Genomic DNA, 20,068 nt, shown 5'->3' on the forward strand with positions numbered 1-20,068 from the left:
AGTGGAAATAGTCTCATTGTTTCAATTCTCTCTTCCCGTCTCGGGCATTATTCTAGCAAATCTACTCTATAGCTTTGAAAGTCCTTTTCACCATCAGGTGCCCAAAATTGCAAACCAGCATTTTAACTGTGCCCTAAAAAACAACAGGTTGTTTACATAGCGCCGTAAGGCACTTTAAGGGATGTCATTAAACAAAAGTTGAACAGAACCAAATAAAGATATTAGGGCAGATATACTTGGCAAAAGAGATAGGTGTTAAGAAATGTCATAAAGGAGAAGAGAGGTACAATGGTGGGGAGGTTTAGGATGGGAAATCCAGTGCTTGGGCCTGGACAACTAACAGCACAATTCCAAGTGATGGGGCAAAGGAAATCAGGGATCTACAAATGGCCAGAGTTGGAGGAATCAAAGTTCCAGGAGGGTTGTAGGGAGAGTCCAGAAATAGGGAGGGGAAGGCTATAGAGAGCAATGTTTAATATAAAATCATAAATTCTTTACTCTGATACCCCATGTTTTCACATAAAATTCGGAACAATGCCCCACAATCTAGGTCGACACTTCATGTGTGGTGCTGACTTTCACTTGGCACATTAAACTAAAGTAACTGCCATGTGCACATAAAGGATTCCATGGCACAATAGAAGAATTAGGGCTTCTCCCAAAGTCCTGGCCAACATTTCTCAGTCAATAAAAATCACCACAAAACCTCCCATGTTAACAAAGTCTTTATTCGCTTGATGTTTGAAAGGCCTTGCTGTGTGAACTGATTGCCACAGTTGTCTACACAATGCATCAAAAGCATCTACTTTTTGGAAAGCATTTGGGGTTTCCCTAAGGACATGGTAAGGCCTTTTATAAGTACAGGTGTTTATGAATTCTGTAAGGCAAAACATGAGAAAAAACAAAGTCACCATCTCTTTTCTCTGTCTCAAAGACATGCTCCTCAAATATCTTGAAGAATTGAGTGGTATAGCGAAAAGCAGGACATGTGGAATGTGAATGGTGTAGCCAGTCCTTCAGCAAGAACATATTCAATTTAAAAGGAGCCAACAATTAAAGCTCAAGTGATGATATTGATAAAAAGGGGCTGTTTGTAATGGACTAGAGTCAGAAATTGGCCAAGTTTTGCTTCCCCGCATTCCACATGACTCTGGAACTGAACTTAAAAAAAATCTCGAAACAAAACCCAGAGACAATGAAGTGACTTCTTGACTATAGCGGCCAAGAGATGCCAGAGGTAATGGGTACGATCACTTGTCTTGACCATTGAACTCCTGTGGCCAAACTGTAGAATTGTAAATAGTACTTACAAACTAATGAGTTGAGGGTTCCAGGATGTGTGGGTGTGCACCCACATCCCATGGAAATGCTAATCCCAAAAACTGTTCCATTAGAGCTAAACTCATTCACCAATCTGGTGATGCTGAGAAGCCAGAATCTTCCCCATTGAAACATCTCCATATGTTAATGGACTCTTCATGAACCCAGGATGTTGGATTGTTCCAAGATTTACGAAGGTATAATCAAGGGCAGGAAGAGTTTGCGTCAATCATTGTCACGGGTGTGATTTTTGCACTGTAAGAAACTTGTGTTTAGGAATAGGGGCGCTGACTTGTAAGGTTAACCACTGGCAGAATTGATCATCAGTACACATGGGAATGTACTCCTCTGAATGACTGAGAGTGGGTGCACTTTGGAATTTACAGGAACACCATTTTTAGGTACTGATTTAACTTGAAGGGAGTTGAGTACTGATGTTCGTAAATTATCAGAGGATATTGATGTTTGCAAGTTACTGGTGGTACATTAAATTGTTGAAAGAATACCAAGATGAACTGAATTGTGAGCCATTTTCCAGACTTTAGAGATCAAGAGGGGAGGTGAGGGTTCACCTACCTAAAATGAATGAAGTTTGTTTGGTCCGGCGGAGCCCCATGAGGACAAGACTTCATGAAAGCATACCTTTCCTTGCTCAAGAACAGTGCTTAAAAAGTCTGGGATCTGGGCTAATTAAAGTAGCTCTTAATCATGACACAGTAGTGATGAATTCTACTCTCCCTATAGGTGACAAAAAGTAAAGCCAGTCCAGTAGGTAAAACCAAAACATTGTGTCAGGATAAGGCACAAATGGAACTTTGCACTAGGCGCTTTGGCTGGGTTATGGTCAGTGAAACTTTGCAACACTAACTACACCCACATTGCTGTTAGGGAGGGAGTTCCAGGGTTTTAATCCAGTGACAGCGAAGGAACGGCGATATATTTCCAAGTCAGGATGTGAGTGGCTTGGAGGAGAACATTCAGGTGGTGATGTTCTCATGTGTCCTTCTAGATGGTAGCGGTCATGGGTTTGGAAGGTGCTGTTTAAGGAGCCTTGATGAGCTCCTGTACTGCATCTTGCAGATGGTACACACTGCTGCTACTCTGTGTCGGTAGTGGAGCTAGCCGGATGTTTGTGGATGAGATGCCAATCAAGCGGGCTACTTTGTCTTGGATGGTGTCAAGCTTCTCGAGTGTTGTTGGAGTTGCACTCATCTGGGCAAGTGGAGAGTATTCCATCACACTCCTGACTTGTGCCCTGTAAATGGTGGACAGGCTTTGGAGAGTCAGGAGGTGAATTGCTCGCCACAGGATTCCTAGCCTCTGACCTGCTCTTGTGGCCACAGTATTTATATGGCTAGTCCAGTTCAGTTTCTGGTCGATGGTAGTCCCCGGGATGTTGATAGTGGGGGAATTCAACGATGGTAATGCCATTAAATGTCAATGGAAGATGGTTAGATTCTCACCTGGATCAAAATAAACTTAGCAGTGAAAGTGTTCTGACTGACTTATAATGCCTCCATTGGACCAACCTGTCTACAATTCCAGTCACCACACTTGCAATACAAAGTCTATGAAAGTGATTCCAAATGTAATGTGGCATGAGTTATGAGAAAATACTTGGGTTTAATTTCTAATGTATTAGAGGGATGAATTTTGACAGGGTAACTGGACTTCTGAAAATGCTTGAGTTTACTTTCTCACTCTTGATGAATTTTGCAATCTGTGTAGAAAGAAGGTGTTTAAAGAAATGGACTTTAAAATCGAAAAATAGTAAAAATGGTAAAGGTGTCAGAATCCCAGTTACCTCAAACAAGTATTCCAAAAAGTGTGCATAAATATAAAAAAAGAAAAGCTGGAACAGCAATAAGGAAAAAATTGTCAAGAGTGATACAGTTGAAATAATTTACTAAGCAAGATAGTGGAGGCAAAAATGCATTGAGATAATTCAAGGTACAACTCGATACCATTAAAGGAGAGGTAATGTACTAGAAGGTTTAACTTTGCTTGGTTAACTAGCCTTTTTTGTCATTGACTTAGCTTAGCACAAAAGATTGCTACTGTTCATGATATGTAACTTCATCCATGCATTCACAAAAGTGCAAAAATAAATTCCAAAAAAAATTAGCATGTTCCTGATTTGGTCTTTATTGGTACGGCAGATACAAAGACATCTGGTTCAGTCCACCCCTCCTACAAAACAGTAGTATCTTTTACTTTAAAATCTTGATAAAAGAATTCAACAATGATTAGAGAAAACTCGCATCCAATTTTCCAGTAACAATGAGCTACATGCTCAATTTATCCCTTCCCCGAAGGCCTTAACTTATAATTTCACCAGCAACATTCCCACTTTGTGGTACTTCCTCCAAGTGACCACTATTCATGTGAGAGCCTAAGCAGACTATTATTAAAGATCACAATCGTGTCTGACCTATCCTTACTCAATGTCCACAAATGTGTGCTTCCAGTAAAGTTTAATGCATGACTTTCACTTTGGCAAATGGTGGGTCACACACTGTGGAAGGGGAACAAAACTGACTTGAACTCTCCAGCAGGTAATTATACACACGCACTATATACACATCGAGTGACTCGAAGCAATCCCATCTTTAGGTTTACTTAAATAAAAACATAATATGCTGGAAAAACTCAGCAATTCTGGCAGCATCTATGGAGAAAGAAATAGGGTTAATGTTTCGAGTCCGTCTAAAGTATCAAGGTCCTGAACGACCTTGACAAGATGGACATCGAAAGGATGTTTCCTCTTGTGGGTGAGCCCAGAACTAGGGGACACTGTTTTAAAATTAGGTGTCACCCTTTTACGACAGGGATGAGGAGAATTTTTTTCTCTCAGAGGGTTATGCGACTTTGGATCGTTCTGCCTCAGGAGGTGGGGTCATTGAATATTTTTAAGGCAGAGGTAGATTGATTCCCTTGCCTAACAAGAATCTAAGATTATCGGGGTTAGATGGGAATGCAGAAATCGAAACACAAGATGATCAGCCATGATCTTATTGAATGGCGGAGCAGGCTCAAGGGGCTGAATGGTCTATTCCTGTTCCTATTTCTTATGTTCTCTTCTTCATACGGACTCAAAACATTAACTCTGTTTCTCTCTCCACAGATGCTGCCAGGCCTGCTGAGTTTTTCCAGCATTTTATGTTTTTATTTCAAATTTCCAGCATCCGGAATATTTTGCTTTCAACTTAGGCTTACTTCCTCTGTTTCATATTTGAACCTTAATTTTAAAAACACAATGGATGATAACAAAGTGACAAACCAACACCTCCCAGTGTAAATTTGTTTTAAGTTGTGATTGTAATTGCAAAAAAGAAATTCCATTTCACAGGAAGTCCTCTTTCCCCAAAACTGATCCCTTTGACACACACACAACTGCCACAATAGTTGTTCAACAGACATTTAAAACCATCTGGAAAATCTGAAAGCTAAGTTTTTCTGAGATAGAAAGAAAATGTGTATGGTTACTTAGGAACAGAAATATCACCTTGGGACAACATGTTGGCTAGCACACTATGTAACATTGGCATCACATACAGACGTGAACAATCAATATCAAATGACATTGTAGGAATGTAGCCAAGGCAAGTCAAACACTTGATTCATGGGATTTTTAGTCTCATCAAAAAGGGAAGTGACCACTGTCAAACAAAGTCTTTTCAGATTAAAGTCAGGTACTTGGCTGAGGTAGACTTGGACCTACCTCCTCACCTTTTCCCTGAAAGTGGAAGGCAATGGGAAACCACCACTGAAAAAAACTGCCAAGCAAACAGCTCAGGACAAAGGATCAGCAGACAATGAGCCCAGGAATGGCCTTCGGGCAGAGCACACATACCACGTATTTCAATGATTGAAGGAATGAGGCTGGATTTTGCAGTGGTAATAATGGTGAAATCATCAGAATTCACTGCCATTATGTCACTGAAACTGACAGCAACTTCTAGAGTTTTCACACGTGCAAGAATACGCCAAAATCCAGAAGTTACTGTCAGCGACTCTACACTTCTCCAGAGGGTACACTGTTGAGGTTCCCCACCCCCTCCACAAGTTGCAATCAATGGGAAATCTATAAATTGTCATTAGTCACGCTATAAAAGCTCTTGAAAAGCTCTTCCAGCATTTTCCAGTTTTTTTTTCCCTTCAATTTCTTCAAAAGCTATTTGCTGCTCTTAAGACCAGCAGATGCAACGTACTTCAAAATACGAACCTTCAAGGAGGAAAGCCTCAAGGCATTTTCAAAGATCACTTTAACTGCGTGAATAGTATTTAAAACTAGATGATCTTTGTATCTTGTCATCAGTGTAAAGAGAACATGTGAGAGGGGGCAGAAAATACACTGCGCATTGGCTCTTTGTCAAAGAGAGTCAGGATATTTGGGTGCCAAGATAATGAAACGAAACAGGTTTAAACAAAGCTTTGATAAGTTGTCAGATCAGACAATCAATAATGCGATGGGGTCATTCTGCCTTTGTGTGCAACTCTGTTCGCTTCACAGACAAAGTTTTTGAAATTTGGTGAACATAAATAAACGTATTTTTCTTTCTCCAAACAGTATTATTCTACTAATCCATCTTACAGTCACTACATTAGCTGTTAAAAAAAAAAACAACTGTTGAATCTTGGCACTTGTTCAAACCTCATTTCTGCTGAGTTGAAGCCTCCGAGACACCCCACATACCCAGGGCATTCCCATTTCTGCCTGTGCGGGTGTACTGCGTTACTAGCTTTGTTTAGAGTTATAGGTTTTCAACTTGTGGCAAAGTGCCGACAGTGAAAATTGAGGCAGCGTTCAGGGAAACGTGGTGATAAATTCTAGCAACAAGTATGGTACATCCAATAGCAAAAACATGGTATCAATATATCATATAGAAATAGGCAGGGGAGGGAGAAACATTCGCATCTTGATCTTCCATATACATTTCCGCTAGGTTTAATAATGTATGCACTCAGTTTATTTTTAAAGAAGGTTATTTCTCATCACCACTTCTTGGAAACTCATTCCTTTCTTCCCTGTCCCACGTAGACAAGGTTAACCAAAGCTGTAAGTTTTATCATTCTGCATCACACAGAACTGCAGCATGTGCTGACACTGATGAAGTAGGACGAGGCAATAAGTTTTTGTCTTCAACCAAAACAGAATTACCTGGAAAAGCTCAGCAGGTCTGGCAGCATCGGCGGAGAAGAAAAGAGTTGACGTTTCGAGTCCTCAGACCCTTCTCTTTTCTTCTCCGCCGATGCTGCCAGACCTGCTGAGCTTTTCCAGGTAATTCTGTTTTTGTTTTGGATTTCCAGCATCCGCAGTTTTTTGTTTTTATATTTTTGTTTTTATCTAAGTTTTTGTCTTCGTTGCCATATGCTGTACACCATGGAGTCTTGTGGAGCACTAATATTTTTAAATGTATTTCCATCCATTGTTTTATCTCTACCTTTTAGCCTATTTCGATCCCTTCCCCCCATCCCACCCCCCCTAGGGCTATCTGTGCCTTGCTCATCCTGCTTTCTACCCTTAATGTCACCTATTAGCACTTTCCTTAGATAATATCACCACCGTCAACACCTCTTTGTCTTTTTGTCTATGACATCTTTTAGTTATCTCCACCCATCACTGGCCCTCTATCCAGCTCTACTTGTCCCACCCCACCTTAAACCAGCTTATATTTCACCTCTCTTCTATTTTTCCTTAGTTCTGTTGAAGAGTCATACGGACTCGAAACGTTAACTGTATTCCTCTCCGCAGATGCTGTCAGACCTGCTGAGTTTTTCCAGGTATTTTTGTTTTTGTTCTTGTTTTGGATTTCCAGCATCCGCAGTTTTTTGCTTTTATCTTAAGTTTAAATCCATGTTTCTCTTAATTTGCCAATAGTTCAAGCTACTGATACCATCACATCTTGGCATACTAATTTAGGAATGTATTTGCTAATTCAGCAACAATGCTATAGTTAGCACATTCCAAAACTTCAGAGCCACAAAACAAATAGGACAAATTAGCACGGCTCGGGGGCTATATATCGATGGCTGCAAAGTCAACTGTGTGTAAAAAAAAAAGTGAACAATTTCACATCTTGATATGAAAGCTAACACTTCCCCACTGAGGAGTTGATCTCTGTATTCAAAGTAATGTTTTCAATATAGGACTGCTTTGAACTGGTTCACAAAGACAACATAAAAGAAAAATAAGTTGCATTTACAGAGCACCTTTCATGACCTCCGGACCTCCAAAACTACCATAGAAAAGTTATGGCACAGAAGGCCATTCAGCCCATTGTGCCTGTGCCAGCCAGAGAAAAAAAACTAGCCGCTCATTTTAATCCCACTTTCCAGTACCTGGTCCACAGCCTTACAGGTTACAACACTTCAGGTGCAGATCCAAGTACCTTTAAAATGAGTTCAGCATTTCAGACTCAACCACCAATTTGGGCAGTGAGCTCCAGACGCCCACCACCCTCTGGGTGAAAATGTTTTTCCTCATGTCCCCTCTAATCCTTCTACCAATCACTTTAAATCTATACCCCTTGGTACAGCAATTGACCTCTCAACTAGGGGAAACAGGTCTGTCCTGTCTACCCTATTGAGGCTCCTCAATTTTGTACACCTAAGTTAGGTCACCCCTCAGCCTCCTCTGCTCTAAGAAAAACATCCCTAGCCTATCCAACCTTTCCTCATAGCTGCAATTTTCAAGCCCTGGCAACATTCTTGTACACCTCCCTCTGTACTCTCTTCAGATTATGTCCTTCCTGTGATGTGAACAGGACTTCACAGTTACATATCCAACCTATTTAGGTGATTTAAGGTAATTCTCCTTAGAGCAGAGGAGGTTAAGCGATCATTTAAGAGAGATGTTCAAAATCATGAATGACTCCAGTAGAAGGTCAGTCAGAATATCCTTCTGGTGGAAGAGGGCGTTTGTCATAATGGGGCCATGCTGAGCACACTGTCAGCAGGAGATCAACATTTGTATTAGCTTTTCCCACTCATTTTCCCAATGGTTCTTCTCCAGACATCGGAGTCACAAACAACCCTGGCATTAAGTCTCCCAGAAGGTTGACCTTTTTTCCCCTTTTGAGATGGCAGTGAGGACTTCAAGGTCAGAACAGAACTTTTCTGTAACATCTTCATCGGAGTCAAGGGTCAGGGCATAAGCGCTGATGATGGTGGCTTATTGATTATACGTGAAGTGTCATAAGCCTTTCATTTATACACTTAAGGAGTTCTGGCAGTGTAGCCAAAATCCTATGCCAGATGGCAAAAATATCTCCAGCATTCAGGCAAAACTCCTCAGAATGAACTACGATGGGCTGGACACTGTCTGGATGGCTGGAAAGCGTCTCCCCGCCAGGTCCTGTTTTCACAACTCTCAAATGGCCAGCATTCTAAAAGAGCGCAAAAGAAAACACTTCAAAGACACTCTGAAGCTCTCCTTGAAGTGTGGCAGTATTGACAATGACTGGTAGGAGCTTGCTACCAATCATTCAAAACTGCAACCACTTGTCCATCAAGCTGCATCACGCTTCGAAACCAAATGCCTCACTGATAAGGCGGATTAGTGGCAGAGAAGGAAGGAAAATGAAGCAAATCCAGCATTCTGGGTTCCACTACCTCGTGGGACGTCCTGCCCCATGTGCCCAAAGAATCGGCCTGTTCAGTCACATGACGACCCATGGCAGAAACTCACGATCCTGAGTAGGTGTCATCCTCAAATCAAGGGACAGCCAACAATGATGAATCAGTATATCAGAGACACACATTCAAAATAATTGATGAAAGAAACAGAGCCAAGGTGAGGATTTTTTCACACAGCGGGTTATGATGATGTGGAATACACTGCCTGTAAGGATGGTGGAAGCTGATTCAATAGTAATAACAAAGGGATTTGAATATATGATTGTCAAAAGGAAACATTTGGAGCATTATAGCGAATGAAGGGGAGAGTGGAGCTAATTGAATATGTCTTTCAAAGAGCCGTGACAGACATGATGGACCAAATGGCCTCCTTCTGTGCTGTATGTATATCTTAAAAAGGGCATTGGCTAGCAATGGGCCTTAAACTGTTCATAAGCAGGGATTATACTGCCAGTAACAACAGTTGTGACACTAACCACAGATATCTGAAATATGAATATCCGGCCAACCACAAAATAACGTAAAGGTAAATTTGACTCTTCAGCACAAACATCCTGACAGTCAACTCAATTTTCACAGCTGATCTGTCCTTCATTATTTTTAAAAGCACTTTTCCAAAGGTTAGGTGAAAGGTAGGAGGAAAATGCAAAAGAAAAAGAGAAAAGCAAATTAATAGAAACCAACAATAAAAAGGTAACATTAAAAACTGGAAATCATATAATCACTAACAATAGACACCGGAATCTATTTAAAATGTTAGAATATGACCAGTAAGCCATCATGTTATCCAAAAGACATCCACCAAATGCGTGAACAATGTTGTGACTAAATTATTGCCAGCGCTATAAGAACAATATAACTAATATCCCTCAAGTAAAAAATGGTGCATTTAAAGTTTCAATCCAATTCTTTCTGGTTTAACTTCAGTGTAGCTAAAGGCAGAGCAAGCTTTTGCTCACTGTTCTTTATCTTCAATTTCGACTGTGATTCGACATAATTTCCATTAGCTATGTAATGCTGTGAATCAAAACCACATAAAAGATGAACAGACAGTCCTTGGCACAATACAACTAGAAACAATGGACAGTTCAAAATAATATTTAGAATAATTCTAAAGTTGCAGGACCACATATTTCATTCCATGAACTGCTGTTAAGAAAAATCATTGAATCAAAACAAATACTTAAAAGTGAAGGCGAAAATTATGTTGGAGCCCCAATTATTTTTCACTATTTTCTGGGAATTAAAATTCCTGCTTCACAGGTGTCACAGAAGAAACTTCTAGGATGTATGAATTAGTTGCAAAACATTTCACCTGCTGCCCCAATGTCAGAAGAACAGTGGGCGGAATTTAATGCTCCCCCCACCCACCCCGGGCGCAGGTTTGGAGGTGGGTGGAGGGCTAGCGGGCCATTGATCGAGCGGAAGGGTACAAAGTGGGAACCTCACCGCCTTTGCCAATTAAGCACGGGGTATGAGAAGCCTCAGGGGTGGCCTTCCAGGCCATACACTAATTGAGGGACCTCATTCCACCACTGCTGGTACTTAACCAGCGGCAGGCAAGGGACTCACCATGCGGGGACATAAGGCAGGGCATAAATACCCTGTTGGATTTGCTCGAGGTCTCCCGGGCGATCAAAATTATGCCAGTAGGCTACATTGATCTGGATTTACATTAGAGGAACCAGCCCTTGTGCGAGGTAATCTCTCTCATCCAGAAACTGGTCCCGCTCTCTCGCAAAGGAATACTGCAAGTCACCTTTCACTGTGCAAGTTGGAAACCTGTTCAGCTGATCCACTATTCTCTGGGAAAAGAACCGAGCATCTAACCTAACTCTGCCCTTGTGTAACTTGTGAGCATGACCATTTCCTAACCCATTCAATTGAAATAATTGGTGTACTTAACCGCAATCCAAATTCTTCAATTTTATAAACCTGGATCAAATCGTACCCAGAAAGAGAAGTTTTGGAGAAGTTATTTCAACTTGGAGGTGATAAACCTTTTACTTTCTAGCCTTGAGTGATACTGCATGTAATAATGTAGATATTTGACACATCAAAGATACTTGAACATTAAATAGTGTTATGAATGAGAAGTGTAATCCTGTGTTGATTCTTGTATTTAAATTATTTTGGGTCGAGTATCATGATCCATGATTTACAAATGGTGAATTTTGTTTGAAGTATTTTCTAGGATCATAGGTAATTTACTGCACATCATTGCCTCAAAATTCTTCCCAATTTACGCTCTCTAGCCTTTTATTAGGTTTTTCAGGACTTCAGTGAACATTATGAGCTTGGGATTTTTTTTTTTGCTGTACTTTGACAGTGCAGTAACAGTTGTGGTCATCTCTAACTTTCTAGTACAGCACTGACAATGATTTCCCTGCTTGCCTGAGTTACACTAGGTGGAATTTAATCTTGGCAACGGGAGTTTTGCCTGCCAGTTAACTCTCCATGGCCAGCAGTACCACTGAGAAGGGTGGTTGCTGCCAGTAAAGCCACCAGAGAGCCACCTAGGATCGTCAAGGGGTCCAGGACACAGATAATGAGGGGTGGGATAGGGGTCCCCAACTAGAGGGTGGGGGGAGGGGTTCAGCGTCAGAAGAAAGGGCAAGGGCTGACCACAAACCTTCTCCCCGCACCCCCCCACCCCAGACTTAAATCGGGCAGAGGCGGGAAGGTGGTGGGGTCCCCACCCCTCATCCTCCCACCCATCAAAACATCCTTGTTTGGGAGGGGAATTCTTCAGATTTCTTTTCCATCGTGGGCTGGAATTTGGTGTTTTTTTTTGCCTCTACCAGTAAATTACATGACTTCTGATATCTTGAATATGCGCAAGATATCACAGAATGTAAATGCAGGCACATTCTTTCTTTCTTACTCACTCAATTTGAAGGTTTCGAGAGTGAAGCCGAAGTAAGTCTGAGAACGAGTCTACCTGGTCTATTTATTAACGTTTGGAAACACACAAGCACTGTAAGGTAATGACTTGCTTGAGATTCACGGAAAATTAATACTTTTTAACCCCCTCTTCAGTTAGCAAATCATTCACTCCTGATATGGTGGATTACAATATCAGTAAAATTCTTTCAAGTGCCTCAAAAAGATTACCGTATTTAGACTCAATATCCTCACAGTTAGAAATACTGACTCCAGATATTCAGGGAAAATGCAACAAATGTCAAAGAGAAAACTTAAGGTGAACTAAAGCTACTTCACACATTACCACTCAGCCAAAACCAAGTCACCATTCTTGCCTGAGAAACCTACACACAGTCCACTCTTCTCAAATGCACTCCCAGGTTCTTTTTAATCAAAGGTTAACAAGAGCTATATCTGAACTCACAAAGGGTGTTTAATATATGGGTGGCAACATTTCACTTCTGAATTACAACTAAATTAAATTACAACTAACTATGGAGGTCAAAGTTATCTAATAATTGTATTCTTGCTTTCTTTAATCAGGTTCACCCTCCCTAACAATCTTAACTGGTGTTTTAAACAATGTGCACCCATTTTTTTTATAGTTCGTGGTTTTTTTAAAAAATAGCTTACTTCACCCTTTGCCCTCAATTCAGGGTTCTAGCTGACAAAAAATAAATGAGAATTCATTTTTCAGAAAGCATCAGTAAAAAAAAATTTCATTCGTCAAACTTAAATTTGTACGAGGAACCAGCCAAAGCAAACTGGCTAACCCATACATATGTTCCTTTTGAGAAAACCATGTAAATACAATGAAAACAGAAGCCCTGGTTTTTGAAGGAGTTTTGCACCATCTGACAGCAACGTATCCATCTACTGCTAGATTGTAATCTGGCCATAGACACTGCTTCAGCCTGTTGCCTACTTACTGTTCATATGTCATGCTTCAGCACTGATGTCATCTAACTAATCTTACACCCCCACCCCCTACCTCGTAACCTATACTCGATGTAGTCACATCTGCCAGACTTCACATCTGCATCCCATAAATCAGTTGAGCACAAAAAACCAGTGATTTCATTTGTCCTGATTTGGACTGCATAATGCAAAAGGGTGGGCTTTCCTCAAAGTTTATTTAATGTTTTGCTGTAAAAAAAATCCATTCATTTCAGTGATGCAGAGTCAATTCTTTGTTCATCAATAGTGTATTTGGGGGGGGGGGGAAATGTTATGCTTTGTTTGGATCCATTAATTGCAAGTTAAGAGCCTAGAATATAATTCTGTTTCTCCTTAACAGTGTTCTTGAAGTGTTAAATATGGATTGTGGATTAAATTACACATCAAGCAGCAGTCACAACATGATTAACAGTCCTAGACATGTTGCTGTTTTGTTTCAAAGAGAGGCTGTACTGAATGAACTATGGATAATAAGCCTATCAGCAACTAAGAGATGCATTACTAAATGGCATACTGGACTGAACTGGTTGTCTATTGGCCATCACTACTTCTCTGTCTGCCTACTCACCCTGCCATTTCCTCAGGCTCAAATGCATCTTGAATAATCACATTCTTGCCCTGTGGGCCTCTCTTGACATTCTCCAAAAGAACCACATCAAACTGCCAAAATCCTGCTCACCGACCACCATGTCATTTACAACCCACATTGACTCCCAATCCCCCAACTCCTCAAATTTAAAGTTCTCACCCTAATGTTTATGTCCATTCCTGGCCTCACCGGTCTTTCTCTGCAACTCTCTCTTACCTGACAATGCTCCTCTAGACTCTCCATTGCTTCAATTCCAGTTTTTTCCACCATCCACCCTCACCATTGGTGGCCATGCCTTCAGCTACCTAGTTCCCACCCTTGTGGAATTCCCTCTCTAAACCGGCCCGTGTGTTCATCTCCCTCTCCTCCTTTTATTATTAAAACCTACCTCTTTTGCCAAATTTTAGATCACCCCTCCTAATCTCTCCTCCTCGGGTGCTACAACAGCCATTTTCTTCCTGACTACTGTTCTAAGGAATGCCTTGGGAAGTTTTTCTACAATAAACCCACTGTATGAATGCAAGTTGCTATTGAATGGTACTACTCTTACGTTGAATTAGTTTCCATAATTCATCGCAGTTCTATTTATTTCAATATATTCTTTTCTATCCAGCATCAAATATTCCCAATTAAGGTACAACACAGGATAAATGTATGATAGTGCTCCTTTGATGGTGGCTGAATAATATTCCTATCCCCATTCCCTAATGCAACAGCAAAACATCTGCCAAGAGTGAACCCGATGCTTCACTGTCAAATTACAGACAAATTTCTACTGTGAAACCACACCTACAAGGAAGCAGGTGAAGATTACTCATGTTGAGTTATAAGTTGCAACAGAAATTTTCCATCCCGTTACTCTGGGCTAAATTTAAATTGTAAAAGTTGTTCAGCATCCAAACTCGTGGCACACCTGTTTAAACAACGTGCCTGAATAGTAAATTACAGTTTTTAAAGCATCACAATAAAAAGGAGGCTTTGCACTTTAATATGCTGGCACCCATCCTGATGAGTGGAATTTTGTGTGTTACATCAACAGACCAAAAGCACCACTAGTAGTTAAGAGACAGAAATAAAGCGCTAGGGAGAACAGAAAAGCAAGATTCATTATAAAAACGATGGGTAAAGGGAGAAAATTGGAGACGTTCCTTCTCTTCCACATTACCTTTCCTACTCTTTAGCTGCCCACACGTTTACCTTTTCCTCACTATCCCTTTCTACGTGCACCTATCACCATCTCCCATACCTCTCTCTCTTAAACCTTCTCCTTACTCCAGCTTTCATTTACTCATTATGTTCTATTCAGCACATAACCCTCAACCATAACTACTATATATATAAAAAAAATTCCTATTTGTGGATCCTTGCCGGGCATAAATTGGCTGCCACGTTTGCTTAAATTACAACAGTAACTACAGTTTAAAATAATCCATTGGTTGCAAAGCATGTTCACTGGATATATTCAAAGGTACTTTTGTGCTTGCAAATATGGAGCAGAAAACACTGCTTTAATGACACTGACAAAGATGGCAAGATTCTTCAAAACATAAAAATAATTATTTGGCAATTAACAATACAATTTTGTGCTGCTTTGCTTTGAGCTGAGGACCTGAAAGGCTCTATATCAGGTTTTATTTATTGACAATCAAAAAAAACTGATGTAAAATATGCACAGAAGTTGAAATCACTTACAACAATGACATACCATGGATAGAGGATCAAAAGTAGCCATTAGCTCTTGGAACACAACTCATTTTCACATCATGCCAATTACAAAAGCTATAGAAGAGTGCACTTTTATTCATCACCTATCGCAAGGTCAGAGATCAAAAATCAATAACTTATTCAAGAAATGGTGACCACAAATCCATCTCTTAATACATCAATACTTAAAACAGAAAGGTATCTCAGCCATTTTATTTTGGGAATGGGGGTGAAGGGATAATTATACTACAGTTTGTGCTTTTTGACATGGCAGTGAAACCGTTTTTGTATAAAAGCAGAGTGCCAGCTTTGGGCATGTTCTAAAGTCTATATGCAATGTAGATACCAACAATAACATGCTTTACCCAAACGGCATTGCTGCTGAGAATTTCTTTGGTGGGGGCAGGGGCGGGGGTGGTAAAAAGGTTAGATATTTTTGTTAAGTTCACTGGATACGTTTAAAATACTTTCTTCTTGCAAATATGGAGCAGAAAATTTTGCTTTATTGATATGGGGTAAAGCAACTACTAACATTGTTTTCAAACAGATACACAAATAAATATTTGGAAAATTTGCAAAGCGCTAAAATCATTTAGCAGGAGAATTACGTGCTGCTTTGCATGCAGACAGCTCAAATGATCATCATTTCCATGAATAAGTCTGGACAATTTTTGGATCTAAAGTAAACACTCTTGATGAAAATTAATGATCAGAGCTGATTTTACCACTCTCCACAAGGCATTAACTTGCAAACACAAAAGAGCAGTTATTTCAGGTGTGACGTATTTGTATGTTAGTAGGACATAAAGGGCATCTTTGTGTGCCTCCCAACATACAGATCCCTCCTCTCTCAACATGAACATTTACAGTGAGAGAGGGCAGCTTCTAAATTAAGAATTTTGTTTCTCTGGCTTTTAAAAACGGACAGAGCCTTAGTCAGTCAGTCAGTGGTGAAGGGGTAGAGGGAGACCCCTGCCAATAAATTATCAAAACACCTTGGGAATAACAAGTACAACTTATTGCCAATGTGAAGTTTGAACAAGGAAAGAGAATAAGCAAATAAAACTAAACAAAAACCACTCTCACCCTTCAATGTTCTCACAACCTCTAAAAATTCAGAAAATCATACTGAAGTAATATTATGAAACTTAACTTATAAAAATGAAAAATCAATCATGACTAGCCAACACCATGAAACTTGGCACACAGAAAAATCCCAGGTAGATCAACTTTACCAATTCACACAGACAATTAAACTTATGAAGGGAATTTGAGTGGGGGGGGGGGGGTAAAAAAAGCACAATGCTTACTTTGTCAAAAAAAGAATGAAAGAATATACGTTTGTTGCTCACCGTTAGGGATGGGCGGCTGATCAGAAGCTGAAGCGTTTACTAGGAAGAGAGCTATTAGGAGGAGTGTGTGGACGGGGAGAATGAAGTGCCGGAGGCTGAACACAGCCATCTCCATCAGCTGCAGCGACTGACTGAGAGACAGTCAGAGAGGCGGGCTGACCCACCCGGTGCGCGCTCTCGCGAGACCAGCGGGCACGCGCGCCTCCAAACTTTTTTTCACCCAGAGAGAACAAAGTTTGGAACAGAGTTGTGTATGTGGCCGGGAAAGTTCGCGCAGCCGGTAATCTAATCTCCAGGCTGCAGCCTCCTCCTGTGCCTCGCTATTCTTTTAAACAAGAGAGACAAAGCCTGCAAGGGAGGTGGGGAAGCAAGGAGGATCCTTCCCTGACTGACAGTCCCACCTACTCACTGCCAGTCAGCCTTCATCCCCACTCACTGAATCTCTTCTCTTCTCAAAAGAAAACGTTTGCGTTTATCTAAATTAACATCAGTGTGGGTACCAATTAGTCCTTTAGGAGAGGAGAGGGGAGGGGGAACTAAAAACTTCCTAATAAGTAACTCAACATAAATTACAGAGTCACTCCTTGTTCCCTGTTGAAATCTTTTTTTTGACAACTGTATTCTCTTTTTACTGACCTGCAGAGCTTTCAGTTCGTATTGGTTTTATTTTGAACGTTTTTTTTTAACACTGTCGATCACAGGAGGCGATATAACTGTCCTTGCAATGATGGATTTGCATTTGATACATCATGGCATTGCAAAATTGTCAGCACTTTATTTGTCTATGATATAATTGAACTAAAATAGGACTTTACCTAAACATCTACACCCCCCACCCCCACCCCATAGTAGTGATCCCCTAAAAATACTTCTTCCAGGAAGATCTGAGCTGTGAACTGAGAACCTACCTTTACTCTTTAAAGATGTTGAGAGACATCTTACTATTTTCAGCGTTTCCTGTGTTTATTTTTCAATTAGTTCTCTCCTGTGTTATCTTTAAAGTGCATATTTGGCACCAATGCAACATTCTCTTGGTCACTGACTCAATGCTAAAAGCTGTATCATGGAATGGGCAAATGCACATTAAGAAGTGGTCTTGCAGAATGCCTCATCATCAGAACTTTCAAACAAGCACCAAGATGTAGCTTGGCTGGCAATGAAAAAGGCCCTCCCCTTAGACCCTTCCTACACGCCCAGGGTCTCACCACCTCTGCACATTGCCCTCAGGGTGGCTGTGGTGGAGAAGAGACCATCCCTGCTGAAATGTGCCTTTGCAGAGAAGATCTGGAGAGAGATGCAGTAGTTTTTGTCGAGGTTCATCCCGAGCAGCTCCATGATGCAGGACTGCGTGCTGTACGGGCTCTTCCCAAGTACAAGCACTGAGGCAAACATCAACTGCAGCTGGAGTACCATCAACTCAGTGAAAAATGCTCTTTCGTCTGCCCAAAACCTGCCAGTCTTCCACTGAAACGAGTTTCCTCAACTGAGTGTTGCAGACTGGCATCATAGGACTACATCTTGAGGGGTGCACTAAAATTGAGGTAAACACGCAGAGGTGCAATGGGGAAAGGTCACTGTCTAAGGCCTTTCAGCCATAGTACACTAAGGGGCTGGAAACTGCATAAAGCCCCTCAGACATATGCCTGACATGGAATGTATATTGTAAAACTCAAGAGTATTGCAATTGCATTGAAGCACCTCAGAGTGGAACGTGCTATATGAAGAGAAGATGAATTTTATTGTACTTTCTGTAATATTTAATTTGAAATGTTTGTAATGTACTTATGCAAATATTATGAATAAAGTATATTTTTGGAAAAAAAAGTTTTCCCCAAGGTACCTCAGGATGGAACATGCAGTGTGGAGAAAGGTTCAATTATATTACATTTTCTGTAATATTCAATTTGAAAATGTTCCATCCTCGGGCTGTGTGTCTGACATGGAATGCATATTGTAAATATCAAGTGTATTGCAATTGTATTGAGGGACCTCAGAGTGGAATGTGCTGTATAAAGAAAAGTTGGATTTTATTGCATTCAATTTGAAAAGTTTTACAATGTACTTTTGAAAATGTTATGAATAAATTATATTTTTGGAAAAACACACATTAAGAGATTCCCTATCTCCAATAATCCTAATTCAGAGATTCCTTGCTGTCACAGGTTTCTTCCCTTTTTCTCTCTTTCTTTCCCTCTCCTCTCCATCATTACATGTCACTTCCTTTTTCATTTTCATTCACTTCAAACACTCAACCTCTCAGTCCACAAGCCATGTCATAACTGATAAACCACATAAATTTCCAGCACATTGTTTAAGTGAAAAGTAATCGCTCAGGGCCTGATATTATAAAGTAAGATATTAGCATCCAAGCATTTGACTAAACACCCTCTCGTCACTATTTTAACAGAGGCACTAATTAATTTATTACAGGGCCTTGGAAGAAAATATGCAAGATTGTGGGGTAATTGTATTATTTTTCCAGCAATAAACATTCTATAGAAATTAGTGTTTGTATTTAGATTGAAAGGCATAGCTAACACATTATAAGTCGATCCCAGAATAAACCTAAGCTGGCCTATCCCAGAATAAACCTAAGTGGGCCCACCCCAGATATCCATATACCACTCTGTACTAGCTGCACAACCTTCACTGCACATCAACTTACCCAAGGACTTTGCTCATCTATCTGAATTACTGTCAGTGGCTTTGCATGTACTTCTCCCACTGCTGGTACCACCAATTTTTGCTTCCTGTGATCATTTTCTGCAGAGCAGACATTCATTGTGTCTCCAATGTATTTTGGAACCATTGCTCCTACAATTTCCCCATACATCTGCTTTATCAATCCTACCCTTAGTATGCCATTTTCTTCCAGATGATAATATCAGCCCTTCATTCTGTTCGTCATTTGCCTGGGTGAATGTGGCTCCAACAACACTCAAGAAGCCCAAAACCATCCAGAACAAAGCAGACCATTGATCAGCACCACAGGCATTGCTTGGCTGCTGATGCACTTCAGTAACTCGCCGAGGTATCTTTGGCAGCACCTCCTAAACCTGTGACCATTACCGCCTAGAAGAACAAGGGCAGCAAGGTGCAAGGGATCCCACACCTCCATGCTCTCCTCTAAATCACACACCGTCCTGACTTGGAAATACATCGCCATTCTTACATCACTGCTTGAACTTCCTCCCTAAGAACACTTCACCAGACAGACTGCAGCAGTTTAAGAAGGCAGCTCTCTATCACATTGTCAGAGGCAATTATGAACAGATATATATTTCACGGTGAGTAAAGTAGATGTTATACCACGTGTATTTAGTGGGTTCAAGAAGGGTTACCATCATTGGCACTTACCCAGCCTATCTGTCAGCTGTTCAGCATGTTTATAAATGTCTGAGAGAAAAAAGATAAGAGCTGCAGTGGCCTTCACAAACACGGGAAAATCTATTCCTCTGAACAAGTTTGACTTTTTGTCTGATTGCAGCATGTAGCACAATTCTGTCACTGCCTTTATGGTCAACTGGAGTCTACCCAAACAAAGGCCTTTGGACAGGTAAGTGTCCATTAAAGGTAAGGCTAG

General features: G+C 40.7%; 1 protein-coding gene across 2 annotated transcripts in view; it reads right to left on the minus strand.

Moving 5' to 3' along the window:
• Positions 1-16,650, minus strand: part of plod2 (procollagen-lysine, 2-oxoglutarate 5-dioxygenase 2) — a 146,994-nt gene extending 130,344 nt beyond the window's left edge. For both annotated transcript variants that reach the window (XM_078564230.1, XM_078564229.1), the window contains exon 1: positions 16,486-16,650. In XM_078564230.1, the coding sequence (XP_078420356.1) occupies positions 16,486-16,600 (115 nt within the window). In that variant the 5' untranslated portion in view covers positions 16,601-16,650. The remainder of the gene's footprint in view (positions 1-16,485) is intronic.
• Between the last annotated feature and the right edge of the window lie 3,418 nt (positions 16,651-20,068).

The sequence above is a fragment of the Cetorhinus maximus genome, chromosome 19 (assembly GCF_964194155.1).
Source record: "Cetorhinus maximus chromosome 19, sCetMax3.hap1.1, whole genome shotgun sequence".
In the NCBI taxonomy this organism is placed as follows: domain Eukaryota; kingdom Metazoa; phylum Chordata; class Chondrichthyes; order Lamniformes; family Cetorhinidae; genus Cetorhinus; species Cetorhinus maximus.